The sequence below is a fragment of the Lathamus discolor genome, chromosome 3 (genome assembly GCF_037157495.1).
Source record: "Lathamus discolor isolate bLatDis1 chromosome 3, bLatDis1.hap1, whole genome shotgun sequence".
Lineage (NCBI taxonomy): Eukaryota > Metazoa > Chordata > Aves > Psittaciformes > Psittacidae > Lathamus > Lathamus discolor.
Window position 1 is genome coordinate 140,078,494 of NC_088886.1, and position 19,073 is coordinate 140,097,566.

The window sequence follows — 19,073 nt, forward strand, 5'->3', positions numbered from 1 at the left end:
CTAGATGCTTCCTGAGTTTGATCACATCATGCTGAAAGATTCAAGTCTAAAGAAGATCCCAGTAAGGCTGAAGGAATTTAAGCCTGGAGAAGCAGAGATTGAGACAGAATTAGCATATATTTTATTATATATTACATAGCATATATATTATTAGTGCAGAAAATAAAAAAAGGACAGCATTCCAACTGCTTGCGTTTGGGGATCAATTAACTTTTCTTCGTAATATGGTCTTGTTCAATAGATGCAGTAAGCATGCAAAGCTTTGACAGGAAGGGATCAATATATGGGCATCAAAGAGATCTCTGACCAACATCAGGAATTTTCTGGTTTCCACATTGGAAAAATGAAAATTAATCTGCATATCACATTCACTATTATTTTTATTTTTTTTCAGGGTGACGGTTGTTTTTTTAGGGGGGAGGAATAATAATTAAAAATTCCCTTGATATGGAGCAAGAGCTTCACTGCATCTTCCACTACTACAAAAAATGTACGTTTTACCTCCCTGCAGAAAGGGAAGAGGACAGGAATGTGAAGCAAGCCACCTTTCTCAGTCATGAACTTCAGGGGCTCTCCTTGCATTTGCCTTGTGAGAGGTCGAGTTTTTCTCTCTCTGTTCCAACACATAGTGGAAATACATTAATACGCAATTCTACTACCTGTCCCTCTTGCCTTCGCAAAGACAAAAGAGCCCAAATCTATGCATGGGTTTGATCAGGTGCCTACTCAAATGACTAAAGGCTTTCTGAACTAATAAACATGCTTCAATTGCTCTTTTTGAAATTGGTCAAGGAACTTTCCTTCCTGGCAAGTTAAAGAGCAGGAATGTGTAATGCATGTATTATCCTGTCAATTACTGGGACTGTCAGCTCTTTTTCAGGTCTGTATTTAAGGATTTTCTTGTGGTTATTGGTTCTTCCATCAGGATGTGAATCCTGAGATTGAAAGAAGGTGATAAATTTAAAACAGAGATACCACATGCACCCATTCCATCAGTATTCAGCCCAGCATCGGTTAAGGACAGGTCTTTTCAAAAGAGAAATTGGTTGGCTTGCTTCAGTATTTACAGGTGTCTGCACAGTACATTGGTCTAAAATGGAATGAATATATCCTGTGTGTACATTTAAGGGGATTATCATGAGTGACATATCAGGGTCTGTAACAGAGCCCACGCTGTGCTGCTGTGGTACAGAATAGGTAGGACCAACCCACAGATCAGTATCACTGCAGAAATTAACAGGCCTCGAGAATGACCATTTACACAGATAACCAATATAGACATATGTAGGGAACTTCTTGTATAGGACAGAGTTTCAAGTTCATTTTGGCTTTTAATCAAACTGGCTACCAGGCTATCAATACCAACAAGAATATTTTAGTTTTGATTTGCTGTAGGCTATTCCTGCCTGAGCAGCAGTATCACCTGCCAAAGCTGCCTGCCTTCACACCCCTTCAGCTTAGGAAGAGTAACATGGAGAGACAAAAAGCTTGATATTTCCACCTCCAATTCCAGAAGTCGCTTAGTACTGTTTACCATATTTGGCCCCTCTCTCTTAGCTGAAGAAGATAAAAGAGAATTTAAGCATAAGAGAAGCTCTGTTTCAATTCCTCGAATAGTATAATGCTTTGTGCATTTTTAATAAAAGCAGCTATCTTGCTTTGATAGCAGCCTTCTAGACAGCCACAGCTTCACTGTAGCTTCTTCCAAGCCAAATGTAGCTCTTCAGTCTTTGAAGATATCCTGAGATTGTGACAAAGTGTCTTATCTCCTTATATATCTGCCTTTTTCTTTGGGTCAAATAACATCATTGTGCTGCTCCAGTTTCTATTCTCTGAGAACACGCTGCATTTAATTGTAGCACATTTTCCCTGGCTCTCCAGAGATCTCTTTGGGAAGGTGAACATTTGGAAAAGGGTGGGCTAAAGCAGATAACCGGTTCAAAGCAAGCAGCTTCTCTACAGGTGGTTTGAATCAGCGCTAAATGACAATCTTGATGTGGGTGTTAGAATAATCATGCTAAAAATGCAACTCCTTTGCTAAGGGCTACTTCAAATAACAATTGTTTAAATTTGATCTGAGTAATTCCTTCCTGCTTGGGCAGGAAGTTTCAAACCAACCTATCTTTAAATGTGAATGAAGACTTTGGGGCAGACCACAGATCTCCTGTGTCAGAGCCAAGAAGACCCATCCCTTCTAGCAGGGTCCTCAATGTCCTGTAAGCTGGGTTTTCAGATGATGTAAACAGAAGCAAAGGATACAACAGCAAAGTAAGGTAGAGCATTGAAGGTCTGGGTTTCAGTTGCCATGTGGTTATATGAAGGTCACCCAGTCAATCTACTATAAACAGATCAGTCGATTTGAGGAATCAAAGACAGCCTGCTATGATATTAGCCAAATTATCCCTTTGAATATTTCCACCTACAAAATCTGATACACTTTCAACTACTAGGAACAAGCTGACCTTGCACTTTCTCCTCTTCCTTTTGACATTCTTTCCTTACCTTCTGGGAATGCATTTGTCTCCAGATAGATGTTAGACCTCAAACAGAATCCAAAAGATCTTTTGCTACCTTTGAGCTTAAATTTCATTGAAGCCAGACTATACCAAGAATGAAAAGGCCTAAAAAAAACCCCCTCTGTCTTTGTTAGCAGTTAGGAGCGTTAGAAGCCCAGCTGCAAAATGGTGATTTCTTCAAAATGAAGCTAACATTTCAGATAGGTCTTTAAAAAAAATCAGCTCTAGAAGGCAGCAATAGCCTTTCAAGCTCCAATGCTAATTCACCATTGTTCTTAATGAGCGAAGATATGGAGCAGACACACAAAGACATCTCTTTGGTTGGTTCCCATTAAAATCTGCTAATGAGGCAGAGCACAAAAAGCAACCCACAGGCTAGGGACAGGAAAAGAGAATTTTAAGACCGAAAAAAAAAGAGCATCCCCTCTAAAACTTAATTAACTAACCATAAAGAAATGGTGATTAACATGGGCTGTGGTATCCATCTACATTTCATGCTCATGTCCTTGACTAACCATAGAGCTGACTTTTTTTCCAGTCCTTTCTTGCTTGCAAATGTTCTGTTAAAGAAGAATGTTTTCACTCATTACATGTCGTCTTGTAGTTACTGGTGTTGGATTCAAGAATTTCTGTACAACTGAAGTAACTGTAGGTTCATACGGGCATTTCAGCAACAGCAACTTACCTTAGGCAAGGAGTACTTTGGCAGCTTCATCTGTGTAAATGCATTCCTCCTATAAGAAACGTAATAATGCGGTCTCCCTCCTGATGTCAGCTATGAGAGAAGCAGGCATGTTATTATCAGGATTTTATAAAACATTTTTTTTTATTATCAGGGAAAATATCAAGCTAAAGCTGTCAAGGGAAATACCACTGTGTTGGTGGCAATGGCTTAAAACCGCAGCACTAATACAGTTGATGAATAAACATTGATCCAACCGACAGTGGCTGAAAAAGAAAGTAAGAGAAAACCTATTGTCTGCAAAGGGAGAGACAAAGGCCAGAATTTCAGGTACAAGACTGGAGAAAGTGAAGTCCTGGCTTCACTTGAACCATTATGTCACCTGCTGATACCATAGCTCTCTTCTGCTTTACCACAATGCAGTCTCTTTGCTATCTGCAGAGCTGCTGTATAGGCTATTTGTTAGATTAGCAGATTTGCAGACATGAAGACTGATTTCTATTTCTGCCTCGAGCTTTGGTTCCTGTGTGGCCCCACACAAGCCACGAGATGTATCTATTACACGATTAGCTAAGCATTCACAGCTCAGTTGATTTAGTATTTCTGTGAATCTGGCCATTTATTTAAGTCTTTAAATACTGATCACAAGACCTCGAAAATGCTGGGTTGGAGCAATATGATGTTTCATTTCTTATCACATATTAAAGGGGCCTGAAATTGAAAGAAAAAAAAAAGTCATCAATGTTATCTGGCTTCATGGGCTGCTGAGGTATAATCAATGTTTGTAAAGTACTTTCAAATCTTTGGATGAAAGATACTGAAGAACAAATATTCCAATATCTCTATGTAGATACTTGCTTTAATTGCCTGATATCTGGGTTTATCAAGACTTTTCTTTAGTAGTAAGTGTTTTAAAATGCACTGCAGTAGTTTAAAATGCAAGATAAACAGAGGCTGGGTTCATACCAGATGAAGTAAAATAATAACTAGTTCTTATTCTAAATCTCTTCAACTTTTTTTTTTTTTTAAGAGAATTTGGCTAAAGTTACAGGGAGGAAGTCCAGAAACGCTGTTTACGAGAGTGTGAGTTTATAAATAAATTACAGTGTAGTGGGAGAAATAAACTCACATTCCCCTACTCTCATGCTTTTCAGCCTACTAATTCTCATTCCAAATAAGAATGCAGCCTTACTGCAGAAAAGCTAGATAGAGATCAAGGAAGGTAGAGAAGGCCTGGGGAGGATGCTCAGGGTGTTCATCTATTTTTCCAAGCTTTTACAGTCTGGTAGGTTTAGGACTATTCATCCTCTGCAGAACAGTGCCTGGGATAAGGCAGAGTCCAACATCAGCCACAGCATGTTATTTAGCTGTTCCTTGCCAGTCAGATACATCCTGATGAATATGTAACCACCTGAAGAATCCCATTTAAATTATCAGCCAACAGTGAATTCACTGTCTACTTTGAACAAAGCATAGGTTGTTTCTAGGGATTACAGTATTCTTATTTCATACCTGTAGGTATCAACTATTAATGATTGGCAAGTACTGTCTCTTTGACCTGTTATATTTAAGAATCTTAAGATATCTAAGGATTAAAATGGGAGCTTTCAAAATCCAAATATTACATGATACCCTTTCAAACTGCATTATGAACATGAATGTGCAAAGTCCCACTGGGCATTAAGGGGAACATCATAAAAGGCTCCCTCTCCTCATATGCTACTTCATCCTTGAACCATGCAGCTAGCACAAAGGTGGAAGAAAGCTGAAAACTGACAGCATTGGGAACACTATACAGCAGTTTATATAGACAGAAAGAAAAATGCATCAAAATACAAGGGCTATACAGAAAGGTAGACAATCTCCCCAGTATTAACTTCAGATGAGGCAAAAGGGTTGATTCTTTACAGTGTGTAACATCAGGTCAGAACAGAGAAGACTAACAATCTTGAAGAGCACAAAATCAAGTGATGAAGTAATGAATCAATTCACATATGAAGAGAAATTACCCAGCTCAAGACACAAACACACAGTGATTCTGAAATGAGAGAGCAAGGGTGAACAGTGATGTGTGCCCCTGTTTTTCTTACCACAGAAACATTTCTTTTATGCTTCGGACACACTAGGCACAAAAGCTATTCTGAAATGCATGTCCCCCAGATTTATTAGTGAATGATTTAGACTAGAGTTTATGACTGAGTTCATTAACTTAAAGTAATTAGCAATCAACTCACCCAATTTAAAATATCAGTCCTCTCTCTTCCCTCCACTCCCAAGCATAGCAGAATATAAACTGTCTGGAAAACCTGTTTAGTCCTAATGATTTCCAGTTCACCTCTATGTTCCCTGCAATTCTGTTGTTATTTTTGTCCTCTTCAACTGCTATTAAATGGACACTGGTGGCAGCTTAATGAAACCCATAGTAGTTATTTATTCAGAAGGTCCCACCTGGAACACAGCTTGGCTGAGTACATCTCATCTTCAGCCTTTTCACTGTAATCACAAATGAGGCATAACAATAAAGCCTGATTACTCCTTCTTTGGTTCTTCCTCTGACTCCCTCCCTCCTTTTCTACTTCTCTCTCATGCTTAAAAACGTTCTGGTCTATTCGCTTTAACAACAGGTGACTGACACATCACTTCAAGCTGGGAGGTTAGAGCAGCAACCACAGAGTGCTGACAGCATTGTAGGGCGTGGCACAGAGCACTCCAGTATATAGGGTGGATGCTCCAGGCAGGAACTCTATGACCCTAGAGTGACAAGTTACTGGAGGTAAAAGAAAGACTATTAGCATTGTAATGAAATTCTACAATTCACTCAGTGACTTTATTATTTAGATCCAGTGTTGTCTGATTCGTTGGGAGCTAACACGCAAGCACACGTGCAAAAGAATGAAAGAGAAAATAATATAATATAGAATAATAGAATACAAAATAGAATAAAGAAGAGGGTGTTCTGCACCTGAACAAAGACATAATCATCCTGGACAATCAGGGAGTTATGGTCAATATAGCCAGGAAATGGTTTGCCGTGAGTGGCTTCACTGCAGTTCTGCATCTTGCAGGTGATGTACTGGGCATCTGAAAGGAAAAGAACAAAACCAAGACGTGAGATCCTGAGCAGAGATTCTTCCTACTGTCACAAACCTATTAGCCAAGGCAACCCAAGTCCTTTGACTCGCAAAGGAACTATGGATCTAAAGATGTGAGTCTATTCTGCAGGACAGATGCTCTCTGTACTAAGCTTCTATCTCTGTCATCCCCACAGTGTAGGATTTTCTGCAGAGCATGATGGCTTCTCCACGGTCACATCCTGAGTTTATTCAGAACATGGCCAAGGTCTGGAGCATGCACAGGTATGCTGAAACCTGTCCCATAGTGTCACCACTGAGAACCCCTTCCATGGCATACTTCTGTATTCCCTTGTCGTAGTTTAAACCAATCCACAGAGGTTGTCCACTCACCCCCCCCGACCCTCCCCACTCCCGGAGGGATGGGGAGGAAAATCAGGAGAATGTAACTCCCACGGGTTGAGATAAGAACAGCCCAGTAACTAAGGTATAACACAAACCACTACTGCTACCACAAATGATAATACTGATAAGAGAAAATAACAAGAGAATACGATACCACCGCCGAACGAGTTTGACCCCCCCGAAGAGCGAGAGCCTGCCCCTTCCGGGTAACTTCCAGCTCCCCCTCCGGGCATGACGTGCTATGGTACGGAATACCTCTTTGGCTAGTTTGGGTCGGGTGTCCTGTCTCTGCTTCCTCCCGGCCTCCCTCGTCCCCAGCAGAGCATGAGACTCACAGAGTCCTTGGCCAGAATAAACATTACTTAGCAACAATTAAAAACAATCGGTGTTATCAGCTCTCTGCCCAGGCTGGAAGTCAAAACACAGAGCTTGCACCAGCTACTAAGAAGGAGCAAAACGGCTCCTGGTAAACCCAGGACATCCCTACAGCACTTTACACTCTGCAGAGGTCACCTTGGAAAGTAATTCAGACCACCTCCAGTTCAGAGGTTTTACCTAGTTCCCTGTTGAGAGTGTGGGTAGGTGCACTATGGCAACCCGGGCAATCATTCCACACTTTCTTGAAACTAGAAGCCTTAGCAGTTTCAACCAATCATATGTTTCAAAGTAAATGGCCTAAAAGCAGCCCTAAAGCCATCTCATCCACTGTCACTGTATGAGATGCCCTCATCTCCTATTCTGAAGGCCTGCAGGGTGCTCATGTCATAATCCATCACCTGAAGAAAAAACAATTCTAATTTCTTCATGGTGTTAGTTTATCCTAGAATACAGAACCAGATTCTCAGTATTAAATCTGGGCTCTTTCAGATCAATTAAGAAGTTGCACTTTGCTTAATAACAAAGCTGATTTACAGGAAGAAGGATTCTGTCATTTTAGCATTTAGCATGTATATGACAGAAACACGACATGGTATTTAATGTTAGAACTACTCCTGATCTTTTTTCTTGGAGAAGCACAGCCCCTTTTTTATATAATTACCACCTTCTGATCAGAGAAGCAGCATTTTACACTGAAATAGAAATGGCTGGATTTTTACCATCTCATATTTAATCTTAGTTTTAATTAAAATCTATCATTTGACATTTCTTTCCTTCCTATTAAGGGCTGTTGACTTCTGCTTGAAACAGACATGCAGGGTAATGAACCATCAGGAAAGTTTGGTGAGGGATGATTTTCCCCCAGCATTTGCAGAGTTCTTGTAATATATAACATGTTAAATATTATTAGTCACTGCAGTTTATAACATTTTATGCTTTTGCAGCTCACTGCAAAGCATTAATTCATACACCCAGGACAGCATGATCGAAATGCATTTTCCTTCAGAGGGACATGATTTTTCCCACATTAGCCACGAGAGGGCAGAGAACGACATAACTCCCAGCCTGTTCATTCCAGTGAGCTCAGGAAAGTTCTCTTTCTAAGCTGTTCAGCCTTCTGTCCCTCTTCTCCCAGGAAGGAGGGTGACAAGGGGGCCAGAGACTCTTCCATCACTCAGTAGTACAGCGTGGTACAGCATGTCCCCTCTTTGTCATAAGATGGAGGATAGGCATGCATCTTTTCATCTGCAATACAAACAATTCCTGCTTCTGTTTAATTCAGTCCACCGTATCATGAAGGACAGCTCCCCACACCTACCCCCACATTCATAGAATTGAAGAATGGCGTGGATTTGGAAGGGGTACATTCAAAGGCCATCTAGTTTCACCCCTGCAATGAGCAAGGACATCTTCAACTACACCAGATTTCTCAAAGCCCCATCCAGCCTGACCTTGAACACTTCCAGGGATGGGGGCATCTACCACCACTCTGGGCAATATGTTCCAGTGTTTACACCACCCTCACTGGGGCTCTAGATCTGAACACAGTACTGCAGATAGGGTCTCTCATTCTCTCTCAAGAAGGCTCCCGAGTGGAACTCCTGGCAATCCTGAGCTTAAACAAAGCAGCATCACAGCTGAAATGTCTGACTTCACCATCCCCTGAGTTTTTGGCAAGACTGGGTGGCTTTTCACGCATGGGATCGAATCAGCCCAGCATAGAGCTACATAGCATCAGCTCTCCATTTCCCAGCCTGTTTCCTTTTTTGCCCTCAACACCATTCTTTCCTTTTACTTCCACAAGGCACACCAGATGTCTGGGAAACACAGACTGCGGTGCCACTGGGTTATCTATCCTGAGAGCACAGGGAGGTAGCATGACTGGTGCTGCTGGGACCAGCCAGCAAAGAAGATTAAGGGATCTCCTCCACAAGACATTTTAAAGAGCAGGCCAAGTTGACATCCATCAGAGGTGACTTAAGTTTTTTTGATCCTGTTTTAAAGAGGAATGGGGACTATGTCTATTTCTGCTGCGATCGCAGGAGTCTGTGCAGCAGTGATTGCACCACTGATGCAGATTTACCAAGGCAATTCTTGTGAATTTTTACAGTGCAGTTCTCCACAGCTTCAATTCTAAAATGCCAGTAATAACTACTAAAGGGCAGAGCACTGAAATTGCTTAAGCTAACCTCCCAAACAGCCAAACCCTGAGATGGGCACACCAAGAAAAGCTCCCTCTGCTACGGGAGACAGAAAGAAGGAAAAACAGGCTTCTTGTAGTGCCTGGATCCCTCCTTTTTCCTAAGGGAAGTTTTGCTGTGTTCAAATTACACAAGGATTTTTTCTGGGGGGGAGGGAGGCATTTGATTCTTGTGGACATTTTATGTGATTCCATTGGCAGAGCTTTGTAATTTAGCATTAATTAATGTCAATTAATGTATTCAGTTGCTAGGCTCTGGAATTAATTTCATTACTTTTCCCGCACAGATGTTTTCCCTGCAATAGGTAATTAGTACATTATGCTTTTCATTTCTAGAACCCTCACCTCCAACAACAGCTGCTGTTTTTAATATACAACAAAAAAGTCACGCTGTGCCTGGAGAGAAGAACATAGCAACTCCCAGCTCTTACACCCCCAGACACCTCGATTTTGACAGGTTTAGACACCTAGGGTAGGATTCTTCTTGGGGAACAGCAGCTATTTTTGAAGCTGAAGCAAGAAGTCACAAGAACACAAGAATGAAGGAGACATCTTGTAAGGGAAACCTCTGACAAAATTAATCTTTCAGTGGTGAAAGAGAATTGCAAATGCTAACACACAGCAAAAGCTGAGACCCAGAGGGACACTGTGCCATGAAATACATTAGTTTTTCTGTTTAGCTCAATCTCCATGTTAATATGTTCCCAAGGGAAATGCATCCCCTCTATCCCTGAGACATTTCTTGGCTCAGATGGTGGAGATGGATGGTTGTAGGTTGTTACTGGGGGTTGGTGAGCCTCTGCAAATGTACACAGTAGAGTTTCAAACCCCTTCCTAAAGCAGAGTAGGACTTTCTTCAGGATACTTGTTGCTGAGTGTCATTTTGGACAGTATATCAAACCTAATACTCACTGCTTTCTAGTCTATGCTTGCATGTAGATCTTTTGAAAACCTGATTTGATCACAAGAAGAATCAGAGAAAATATTTACTGTACTTACTGAAAATGTATAAATTTTATTTGTCTTGTCTTTAGTGTATTGAAGTATGTATTATCTTTACAAATAAATTCATTAAGAACAAATCAGGAGTTTATGCAAAAAACATCCACATAATCTGACATGTTTGTCTTCCAAATTTTCTATGGAGTATCCCATTCATAATTGAGTAGCTTTGACATTAGGCAGAGTTTCAGCTTTTGAAGGATGATTGGCATCCTGAACCACAAGAACACAGTAGCAACATATGTCACTGAAAGACCCAGGCCTTTAACCCCTCTCCAACAGTGACTAATAACAGAAGCCTAGAAAAGGTCATAAGAATTTGTCCAGTTGTCTTGGTAGTCCAAGTACACCTTCAGCATTCGCAACCTCCCCTGGCAATGAGTTCCACAATTTAATTAAATGTTCTCCCATAATTTAATCTTTCTACTCCTTTTTTGAGAAGCACACAAAATAACTGTTCTTTATCCATTTCCATCTGGTCTGAATGTCGATTTGCGAAATGTCTGTAATATGGAAATATATTCAGGACTCTTCAGGACTGAGCAACTGCAAAGCAATTAGCCACTAATGAAGATCAGTGAAATAAAGTCATCCCATTTACATCACAAATCCAGTTTTGTCCTGCTGCTACTCTTTCTTCCTTGCATGTCATAGTCAAGAATTTTTCTTTACATGGGGAAGTATATCCTCTGCCATTTATGGCATAAGCCTATAATTGGAGAAGCTAACAGATGTTATTCTCCAGGACAAATACTAATCGTGATCAAGAAAAAGTACTAATCAGAACCAGGAAAAAAAAAATAAATCACTGCACAGGTTTAGGGCACTATGGGAATTAATTCACCACTCTAGCTATGTTAGCTAAAGACTGCCAGGCCAGGCTGCCTACTTGTTTTCTTCCACAGCAGTGATTATTCTTCCTATCAACCTTCTGTGAAAACAGAAATTAAAGTCTTAGCACAACTTTGTGATTCAGACACTATTGGCCAGATGTTCAGTCCCTGTTGATCAGCAAGCAGAGTATGCCTGCTGACCCCAGGTGAGGCTTTAGTCTTACTTGCAATCACAGCAGCACCTAAATTACCTTTCCATATGAAAAGTTGCCGTGTAAATCAGAACAACAGTAGAAAAGCAAAAGAATCAGAAGTACTTTTCAAAGAGCAGGATCTCTCTACATTTTTGCCAGCATATTAAAAAACCCTCTAGCTTCTTTCACCTATATTTAAGAAAAAATAATTTATAAATTAAAAACTCAAAATCAGTCAGCATCTATCTACATAAGTGAATGCATATCTCATATATGTAACAGTTGGCTTTCTTGACATGCATCTATAGAAACTGTCACTCAGACATCCTCTGAGTCAGCTTTGCCATTCTCTGGAGGGCCAGTGGGTACCCACTTAGTCTCCAAATGCCTTGTAGGAATCCATCTTTCTAATTCTCACCAACAGCCTGGATTCTTCTCGAGGCATCACCTGATTAAAAGTTACCTCCCATTTCAATTAGCTTGAATACTGGGATAACCTTCCCCAGCTCAAATGAGATAAGCCCACAACTAAGGATCTTTCAGGACTTGTGTATTCTTTAAAAACCTAAACCCCACATGTCATTAATTAATGGACAGTGAAGAATCCACTTCAAGCTGCATTTTAGCAAACCTAGATTTAATTTCCACCAGTCACTCTGCTTGCTGTCTACAGTGGTGAACGTAAAGAGAAGCTTATCATGTGGTTAAGAATGGTAGGGGATTAACGTCTTACTGGGATGTTGACCTGAAAACAGGCAAAAATTATCCACTATTCCTGCTGACTTTGCTGGCTTGCCTTTGATCCTGTTCCAGAATCAAAGTGGAACAAGAGGGACACCCAAGTGTACAAATGGAAATGTAAGATAAGGTTCATATGAACTTCTTCCAACCAGAAAAATCAGTTTTACCACTTTGTTCTCAGCCCCAGCTTGACACAGATTGGGCCTGAAGCCTTTAAAAAATAATAAAAAAAAACCCATCATATTTGAGAAGGTAAAATTTGCCCAGCACTCTCCAAAATTATACAGCAGGATTAAAAACATAAATGGCAATGTTTAGCCCTGCAAATCTATCTCAGTCAATACAACCAGATTACAGAGTCCGTACTCATTTTGTTCATTACTACTTGCACCCTAGTTTGATCAGACACACTGTGTTCAGGAGTCCAGAAGTTTTCTGGTGCTGAGGAAAGAAAAATAGTAGTGAGGTACAATATTGTTAGCCAGATCCCGAGCAGGTGTAAATCATGCCACTGAAGTTACATTGATTTATGTCTGCTAAGACACTCCTATTTTGGGCCTTGTAAACCTTTTACATTATGTATATAAACACAATAAATAAAATGCACAGACAGATCATAATCATGGAGAAGAGATAGAGAGTTATTGGTTTTCTAGCAGGGAAAGCCAAATACTAAGGTTGTTGCTGACAGATGTTCTCAAACAACCCTGCCAGGGAGATGGCCTAACATCATATTCTGCTGACATTTCTACTTCTTCCCACCTAAAGCTGAAGTTGTACTACTCAGCTTCTGCTGGAAAAGATACCAGCACAAGAATGAGGTGGTTTTTCTTATTTGTACTGAGCTCAGCAGTTTTTTGCTTAGCCCTTATTTTTCCACTTCAGGATCTTTTATTTTATTGTGCCAATTGTGTGGTTGTTTCCACACCGCTCCCCTTTCTTCCCTTCTTTCTCCCTGCCTTGTTTTGGCAAGTCTTCCTGTGCAAATTCAATCCCTTTATTGGATTTTTACACTTGGTTAACTCTCAAAAGAGATATTCCAAACAAAGTATAAGTAAGTAAATGCACGAAGAGAAAAATAAAAAACAAACCCAAAACCAAAAACCAACACAAAAAATCCCACAAAAAATTACTTGCCAATTACCCTCAGCTTGATAAAACTGTAACTTTCTCACTTCAGCACACTTCCGCCAATCACCCCAGTGGCAGTCACACACCTTCATTCCAGAGGAGAAACATTTGTTCATCCCTTGGAAGATCATGGTTACTTCATCCAGGAAAAGGAAACTGATGTAGTTCTTAGAAGAAGGCTTTAGTAGCTGCTAGACCTATACACATGAAGTTGGTCATGGTAACTAGATTAATGGGCCATGTGCACACTCAGCCTGTCTCAGTCGCAAAATCCTGCAATGCTAGCAAATGTCCTCTGGCAAAAAATGCTGTACTCTGTTAGAATCATAGAATCATAGAATAGTTTGGGTTGGAAAGGACCTCAAGATCATCTAGTTCCAACCCCCCTGCCATGGACAGGGACACCTCACACTAAACCATGTCACCCAAGGCACTCACAACCTCCCTGGGCAACCCATTCCAGTGCCTCACCACCCTAACAGGAAAGAATTTCCTCCTTATATCCAATTTAAACTTCCCCTGTTTAAGTTTTAACCCGTTACCCCTTGTCCTGTCACTATAGTCCCTGACAAAGAGTCCCTCCCCAGCATCCCTATAGGCCCCCTTCAGGTACTGGAAGGCTGCTATTAGGTCTCCACGCAGCCTTCTCTTCTCCAGGCTGAACAGCCCCAACTTCCTCAGCCTGTCTTCATACGGGAGGTGCTCCAGTCCCCTGATCATCCTCGTGGCCCTCCTCTGGACTTGTTCCAGCAGTTCCATGTCCTTTTTATGTTGAGGACACCAGAACTGCACACAATACTCCAGGTGAGGTCTCACAAGAGCAGAGTAGAGGGGCAGGATCACCTCCTTCGACCTGTTGGTCACGCTCCTTTTGATGCAGCCCAGGATACGGTCGGCTTGCAAAGCCTGGCTGCAAGCGCACACTGCCAGCTCATGTTCATTTTCTCATCGACCAGCACCCCCAAGTCCTTCTCTGCAGGGCCGCTCTGAATCTCTTCTTTGCCCAGTCTGTAGCCGTGCCTGGGATTGCTCCGACCCAGGTGTAGGACCTTGCACTTGTCATGGTTGAACTTCATAAGGTTGGCATCAGCCCACCTCACAAGCGTGTCAAGGTCCCTCTGGATGGCATCCCTTCCCTCCAGCATATCAACCGGACCACACAGCTTGGTGTCATCGGCAAACTTGCTGAGGGCGCACTCAATCCCACTGTCCATGTCAGCGATGGAGATGTTGAACAAGACTGGTCCCAACACCGATCCCTGAGGGACACCACTTGTTACCGGTCTCCAGCCTGACATCGAGCCATTGACCACAACTCTTTGTGTGCGGCCGTCCAGCCAGCTCTTTATCCACTGAGTGGTCCATCCATCAAATTGATGTCTCTCCAATTTAGAGAGAAGGATATCGTGTGGGACAGTGTCAAACGCTTTGCACAAGTCCAGGTAGATGACATCAACTGCTTTACCCTTATCCATCAATTCTGTAGCCCCGTCATAGAAGGCCACCAAATTGGTCAGGCAGAATTTCCCCTTGGTGAAGCCATGCTGGCTGTCACCAAGCACCTTGTTGTTTTTCATGTGCCTTAGCATGCTGTCCAGGAGAATGTGCTCCAAGATTTTATCAGGCACAGAGGTGAGACTGACTCGTCTGTAATTCCCTGGGTCTTCCATTTTCCCCTTCTTGAAAATGGGGGTTATATTTCCCTTTTTCCAGTCGTCAGGAACTTCACCTGACTGCCATGATTTTTCAAATATGATGGCCAGTGGCTTAGCAGCTTCATTTGCCAGCTCCTTCAGGACCCGCGGATGGATTCCATCAGGTCCCACGGACTTGTGCATGTTCAGATTTTTAAGATGGTCTCGAACCAGATCCTTTCCTACAGTGGGCCCAAGGTCTTCATTCTCACAGTCCCTGCGTCTGTCTTCTAAGAACTGGGTGGTGCAGTCAGAGCCTTTGCCAGTGAAGACCGAGGCAAAGAAGTCATTCAGAACCTCAGCCTTCTCCAAATCCTGCGTAGCCAGTTCTCCCGAAAGCTTCCTCAGGGAGCCTATTTTGTCCCTAGTCTGTTTTTTGTTTGCTACGTACCTGTAGAATCCCTTCCTGTTATCCTTAACATCCCTGGCTAGGTTTAATTCTAACTGGGCCTTAGCCTTCCTAACCTGGTCCCTAGCTTCCCGGACAACATCCCTGTACTCTACCCAGGCCGCCTGTCCTTGCTTCCATTTTTTATAAGCCTCTTTTTTCCTTTGAATTTTCCTCAGCAGCTCCTTATCCATCCAAGGAGGTCTCCTGGCCCTCCTGCTGCACTTCCTTCTAGTTGGGATGCAGCACTCCTGAGCTTGTAGCAGGTGATCCTTGAATATCAACCAACAGCCTTGGGCCCCCCTTCCCTCCAGGGCTATATCCCATGGAACCTTACTAAGCAGGCTCCTGAAGAGGCCAAAGTCTGCTCTTTTGAAGTCCAGGGCAGTGAGCTTGCTACACGCTCTTCTCACTGTTCTGGGGATCTCAAATTCGACCATCTCGTGACCGCTGCATCCAAGGCTGCCCTGGAGTACCACATTCTCAACAAGCCCTTCCCTGTTGGTGAGCACAAGGTCAAGTATGGCGCCTCTCCTTGTCGGCTCCTCTCTTACTTGCAGAAGGAAGTTGTCTTCCACACAATCGAGGAACCTCCTGGATTGCTTGTGCCGTGCAGTGCCATCGTTCCAACAGATGTCAGAGTGGTTGAAATCCCCCATGAGAACAAGGGCCTGCGAGCGTGAGGCTTTTCCTATCTATCTGTTCCAAGGTTACTGCTTCCAGCTACCCACCATAGTTCTCTGCCAGAGACCAATGCTCCCCGAAACTATGGGCAGAACAGAGTATGCACTTACTGAAAATCCAACACACTTTCTTATATTGGCAATGTGCTGAACTGGGGACCTTTCTGACTCATGAGCAGAAGTACCAGTTGAATGAGTGGTTTGCAAGAGGGGTCACACTGGCTGAAAGTTTGGCACCACTGCTGTATTTACATCAGTAGATCTGTCACAGCCTCACTAATAGAGAAACTTCAGCTATGCTGCCTCGCAACTAAGACAATGTAAGTGCACAGAATCAGTTACTAGAGTTCAGTTGATGAGCAATAATTTTTTATTCCATAATTCTTTACTAACATGCCTGAGTCTTCAGTGAGGCCAGTTTCATCTACCTGTTTTGTGGTTTCCACCTTAAAAGCTGTCATAAAGCTTATTAATTTGTTAAGCAGTCAAGAAGTCTTTTGCAGAAATATGCAACAGTTGTGCAAAATGTTCATATTACAGCCTAGGAATTCAAACAAGACCATTCAAGGCATTTGGGGCATGGCACTTTCTGTGCCCACTATGAGCTGAATATCCCTTGAAAGCAGCACAAGAATATAGATCCTTAAGCATCAACTGTAGTGCCTTATCTCAATGACCTCAAATTCTTAATGCCTTAAACCACTAATATTTTGTGCTGAAACAGACAGCCCTGTTGGGATATTTCATTCTCATTTAGCATGTCCAGTGAAAGCCTCATGTTCCCAGTCTTATTGCCATGTCCAGGTAAGTGAATTTGACAGGAGAAATAATAAGAATCAGAGATCATAAAGGATAAGAAATAGATAATACATTCTTTCACTTTTACTAATCTTGAAATGGAAAGACTTTAAACTTTATGGTTTATATTGCAACTATTTCTTGACAAAATTCATCTTCCAAAAAATTCTCTTTCATGCTAAATTTCAATGAGCTTAAACCCCAGGTTACCTTACAGTTATGTTTTCAGTCAGTTTCCAATGACAAAAGGCACATTTTAAGTAATACCACTGCATTTGGGGATACAATTTAGGGGAAAATTTTATCAGTTTTAAAGGCATTAATTCACTGCATCATTAATACCTATATATTGCAAATGGTAAATATCGCTTGTTCTGTTGCAGCAAAGCTGCTATTTACAGAAGAAACAATATGGAATTACAACGACAAGCTCTATAGCAGTCAGGCTTTTGGTCTGATGCCTTCCTGAGGCAACCCAGTGTTGTGGAAAATAAATGCATGGAGGAAGATCTGCAAAAGCAGTGGAGCTCAAAGATAAACCTTGAGGAAGCATGGGTGGGAGGAGAAAAGGCCAGTGGGAGGCTTAAGGTGCCTGAGAGAATTTACAGCCAATTAGGAGAATATTTTGGAGTTGCAGGTAAAGAGGGTTCCTGGAATGGAGAAAAGCACCTCAAGAGGCTAAGCAAGGAGGGAGAGGAGCTGATGAAAGTGAAGGACAGTGACAGGACGAACAACAACCGTAAAGAATACACTTAAGCTGATCATTAAAAGGTTTCTAAAGTTAGATAAATGACATATTTTCAAAGGTAGTACCTAAGGCAGAGTATCCCTGGTCTGTTAAAACTCTAAAGCTATGAACAAGCTGTTATTACGCACTGTGTGAAACAACAGCGGCTAGACTCTGCGACCCAGGAACTTCTGTCCAATGCCATGTTCCCATGAACAAAATCACATAGGAAGAAAAAAAGTGCTGTATACACTAATGCCAATTACTGCTTATGATCTGTTCTTCCTTGCTGTGTTCTCAGCTCCTTTCACAGCCTGTCCCAACTTTTTGCCTTGCTGGAAAAACTTCTTTTCTGGCAAACCTGCCCTGAATCAGTCAAACCCCTCATATTAAATGAGTGAATCACTAAATATAAGCCAGATTTCCATCATGATACTGCCTGGTTACAAGAATATAAGGGCAGTCCAGAATCATAGAATCAACCTGGTTGGAAAAGACCTTTGAGATCATCAAGTCCAACCATTACCCCAGCACTGCCAAGGCCACCACTAACTCGTGTCACTGAGGGCCTCAGCTACACGGTTTGTGAACACTTCCAGGGACGGTGACTCCAGCACTGCCCTGGGCAGCCTGTTCCAATGCCTGAGCACCCTTTGGGGAAGGAATTGTTCCTCATCTCCATCTAAACCTCCCCTGGTGCAGACTGAGGTTGTTTCCTCTTGTCCCATCCCTTTTTCCTTGGGAGCAGAGACCAGCCCCCTCCTGGCTCCATCCTCCTGTCAGGCAGTTGTAGGGAGGGATAAGGTCCCTCCTGAGCCTTCTCTTCTCCAAACTAAACAACCCCCAGTCCCTCGGCCATTCCCCATCACACTTGTGCTCCAGGCCCTGCACCAGCTCTGTTGCCATTCTCTGGCCGCGCTCCAGCACCTCAATGTCTCTCTTGCAGTGAGGGGCCCAGAGCTGAACACAGGATTCAAGGTGCAGCCTCACCAGTGCCCAGTGCAGGGACACAATCCCTGCCCTGGCCCTGCTGCCACACTGCTGCTGCTACAGGCCATACTGCAATATTTGAAAGCTGATGTACTTACGACCATCCACTGTCTTTGCCTCCAGGTGAACGAGATCAGGCTCTCTACCAGACCCCACCATAGACCTGTAAAAGTACAAATTGATACAAAGGTATTAAAAACAACAGATACAATGAATGTCTGAGATATTAATTCCACAGGAGGTCCTATTTAGCTGGACCTAAACTCACACTCACAAGTAAGAGCTGATCATTTTGAAAGCACTTTGGAGTTTTCCCTAAAATAAACTTGAAAATTTGAAAAAAAATCTACCATTTTATCAAGTCAATGCCATTGTACTTATGAATTCTTTATTTCTGATCCCTGTACTTCACTTAGTTCTGCGGGAAACTTGTTTCTGTTCCTCTTGGTGCCTGACATTCTTATGTGTCTCCTGGTTTGGTCAGAATGATGCATTTCAGTTCTGGGTGGGATAAAGAAGACTTTAATTGATGGGATAATAGTGTTCGCCAGCATACTAATTATAGCTGTTCCTTTATATTGGACATTTTATGCACATTTGCTTAGTTGACACTCTTAATAATCAATGTTCCCTCATTAAT

General features: G+C 42.2%; 1 protein-coding gene across 1 annotated transcript in view; it reads right to left on the reverse strand.

Annotated features, from left to right (window-relative positions):
- LOC136011298 (VPS10 domain-containing receptor SorCS1-like) overlaps positions 1-19,073 on the reverse strand; it is a 295,003-nt gene that overhangs the window by 69,503 nt on the left and 206,427 nt on the right. Inside the window, exons 6-8 of the mRNA XM_065672946.1 lie at positions 18,532-18,596; positions 6,161-6,279; positions 3,202-3,291 (exon numbers count right to left, since the gene is read on the reverse strand). Coding sequence (XP_065529018.1) covers positions 3,202-3,291; positions 6,161-6,279; positions 18,532-18,596 — 274 coding nt within the window. The remainder of the gene's footprint in view (positions 1-3,201; positions 3,292-6,160; positions 6,280-18,531; positions 18,597-19,073) is intronic.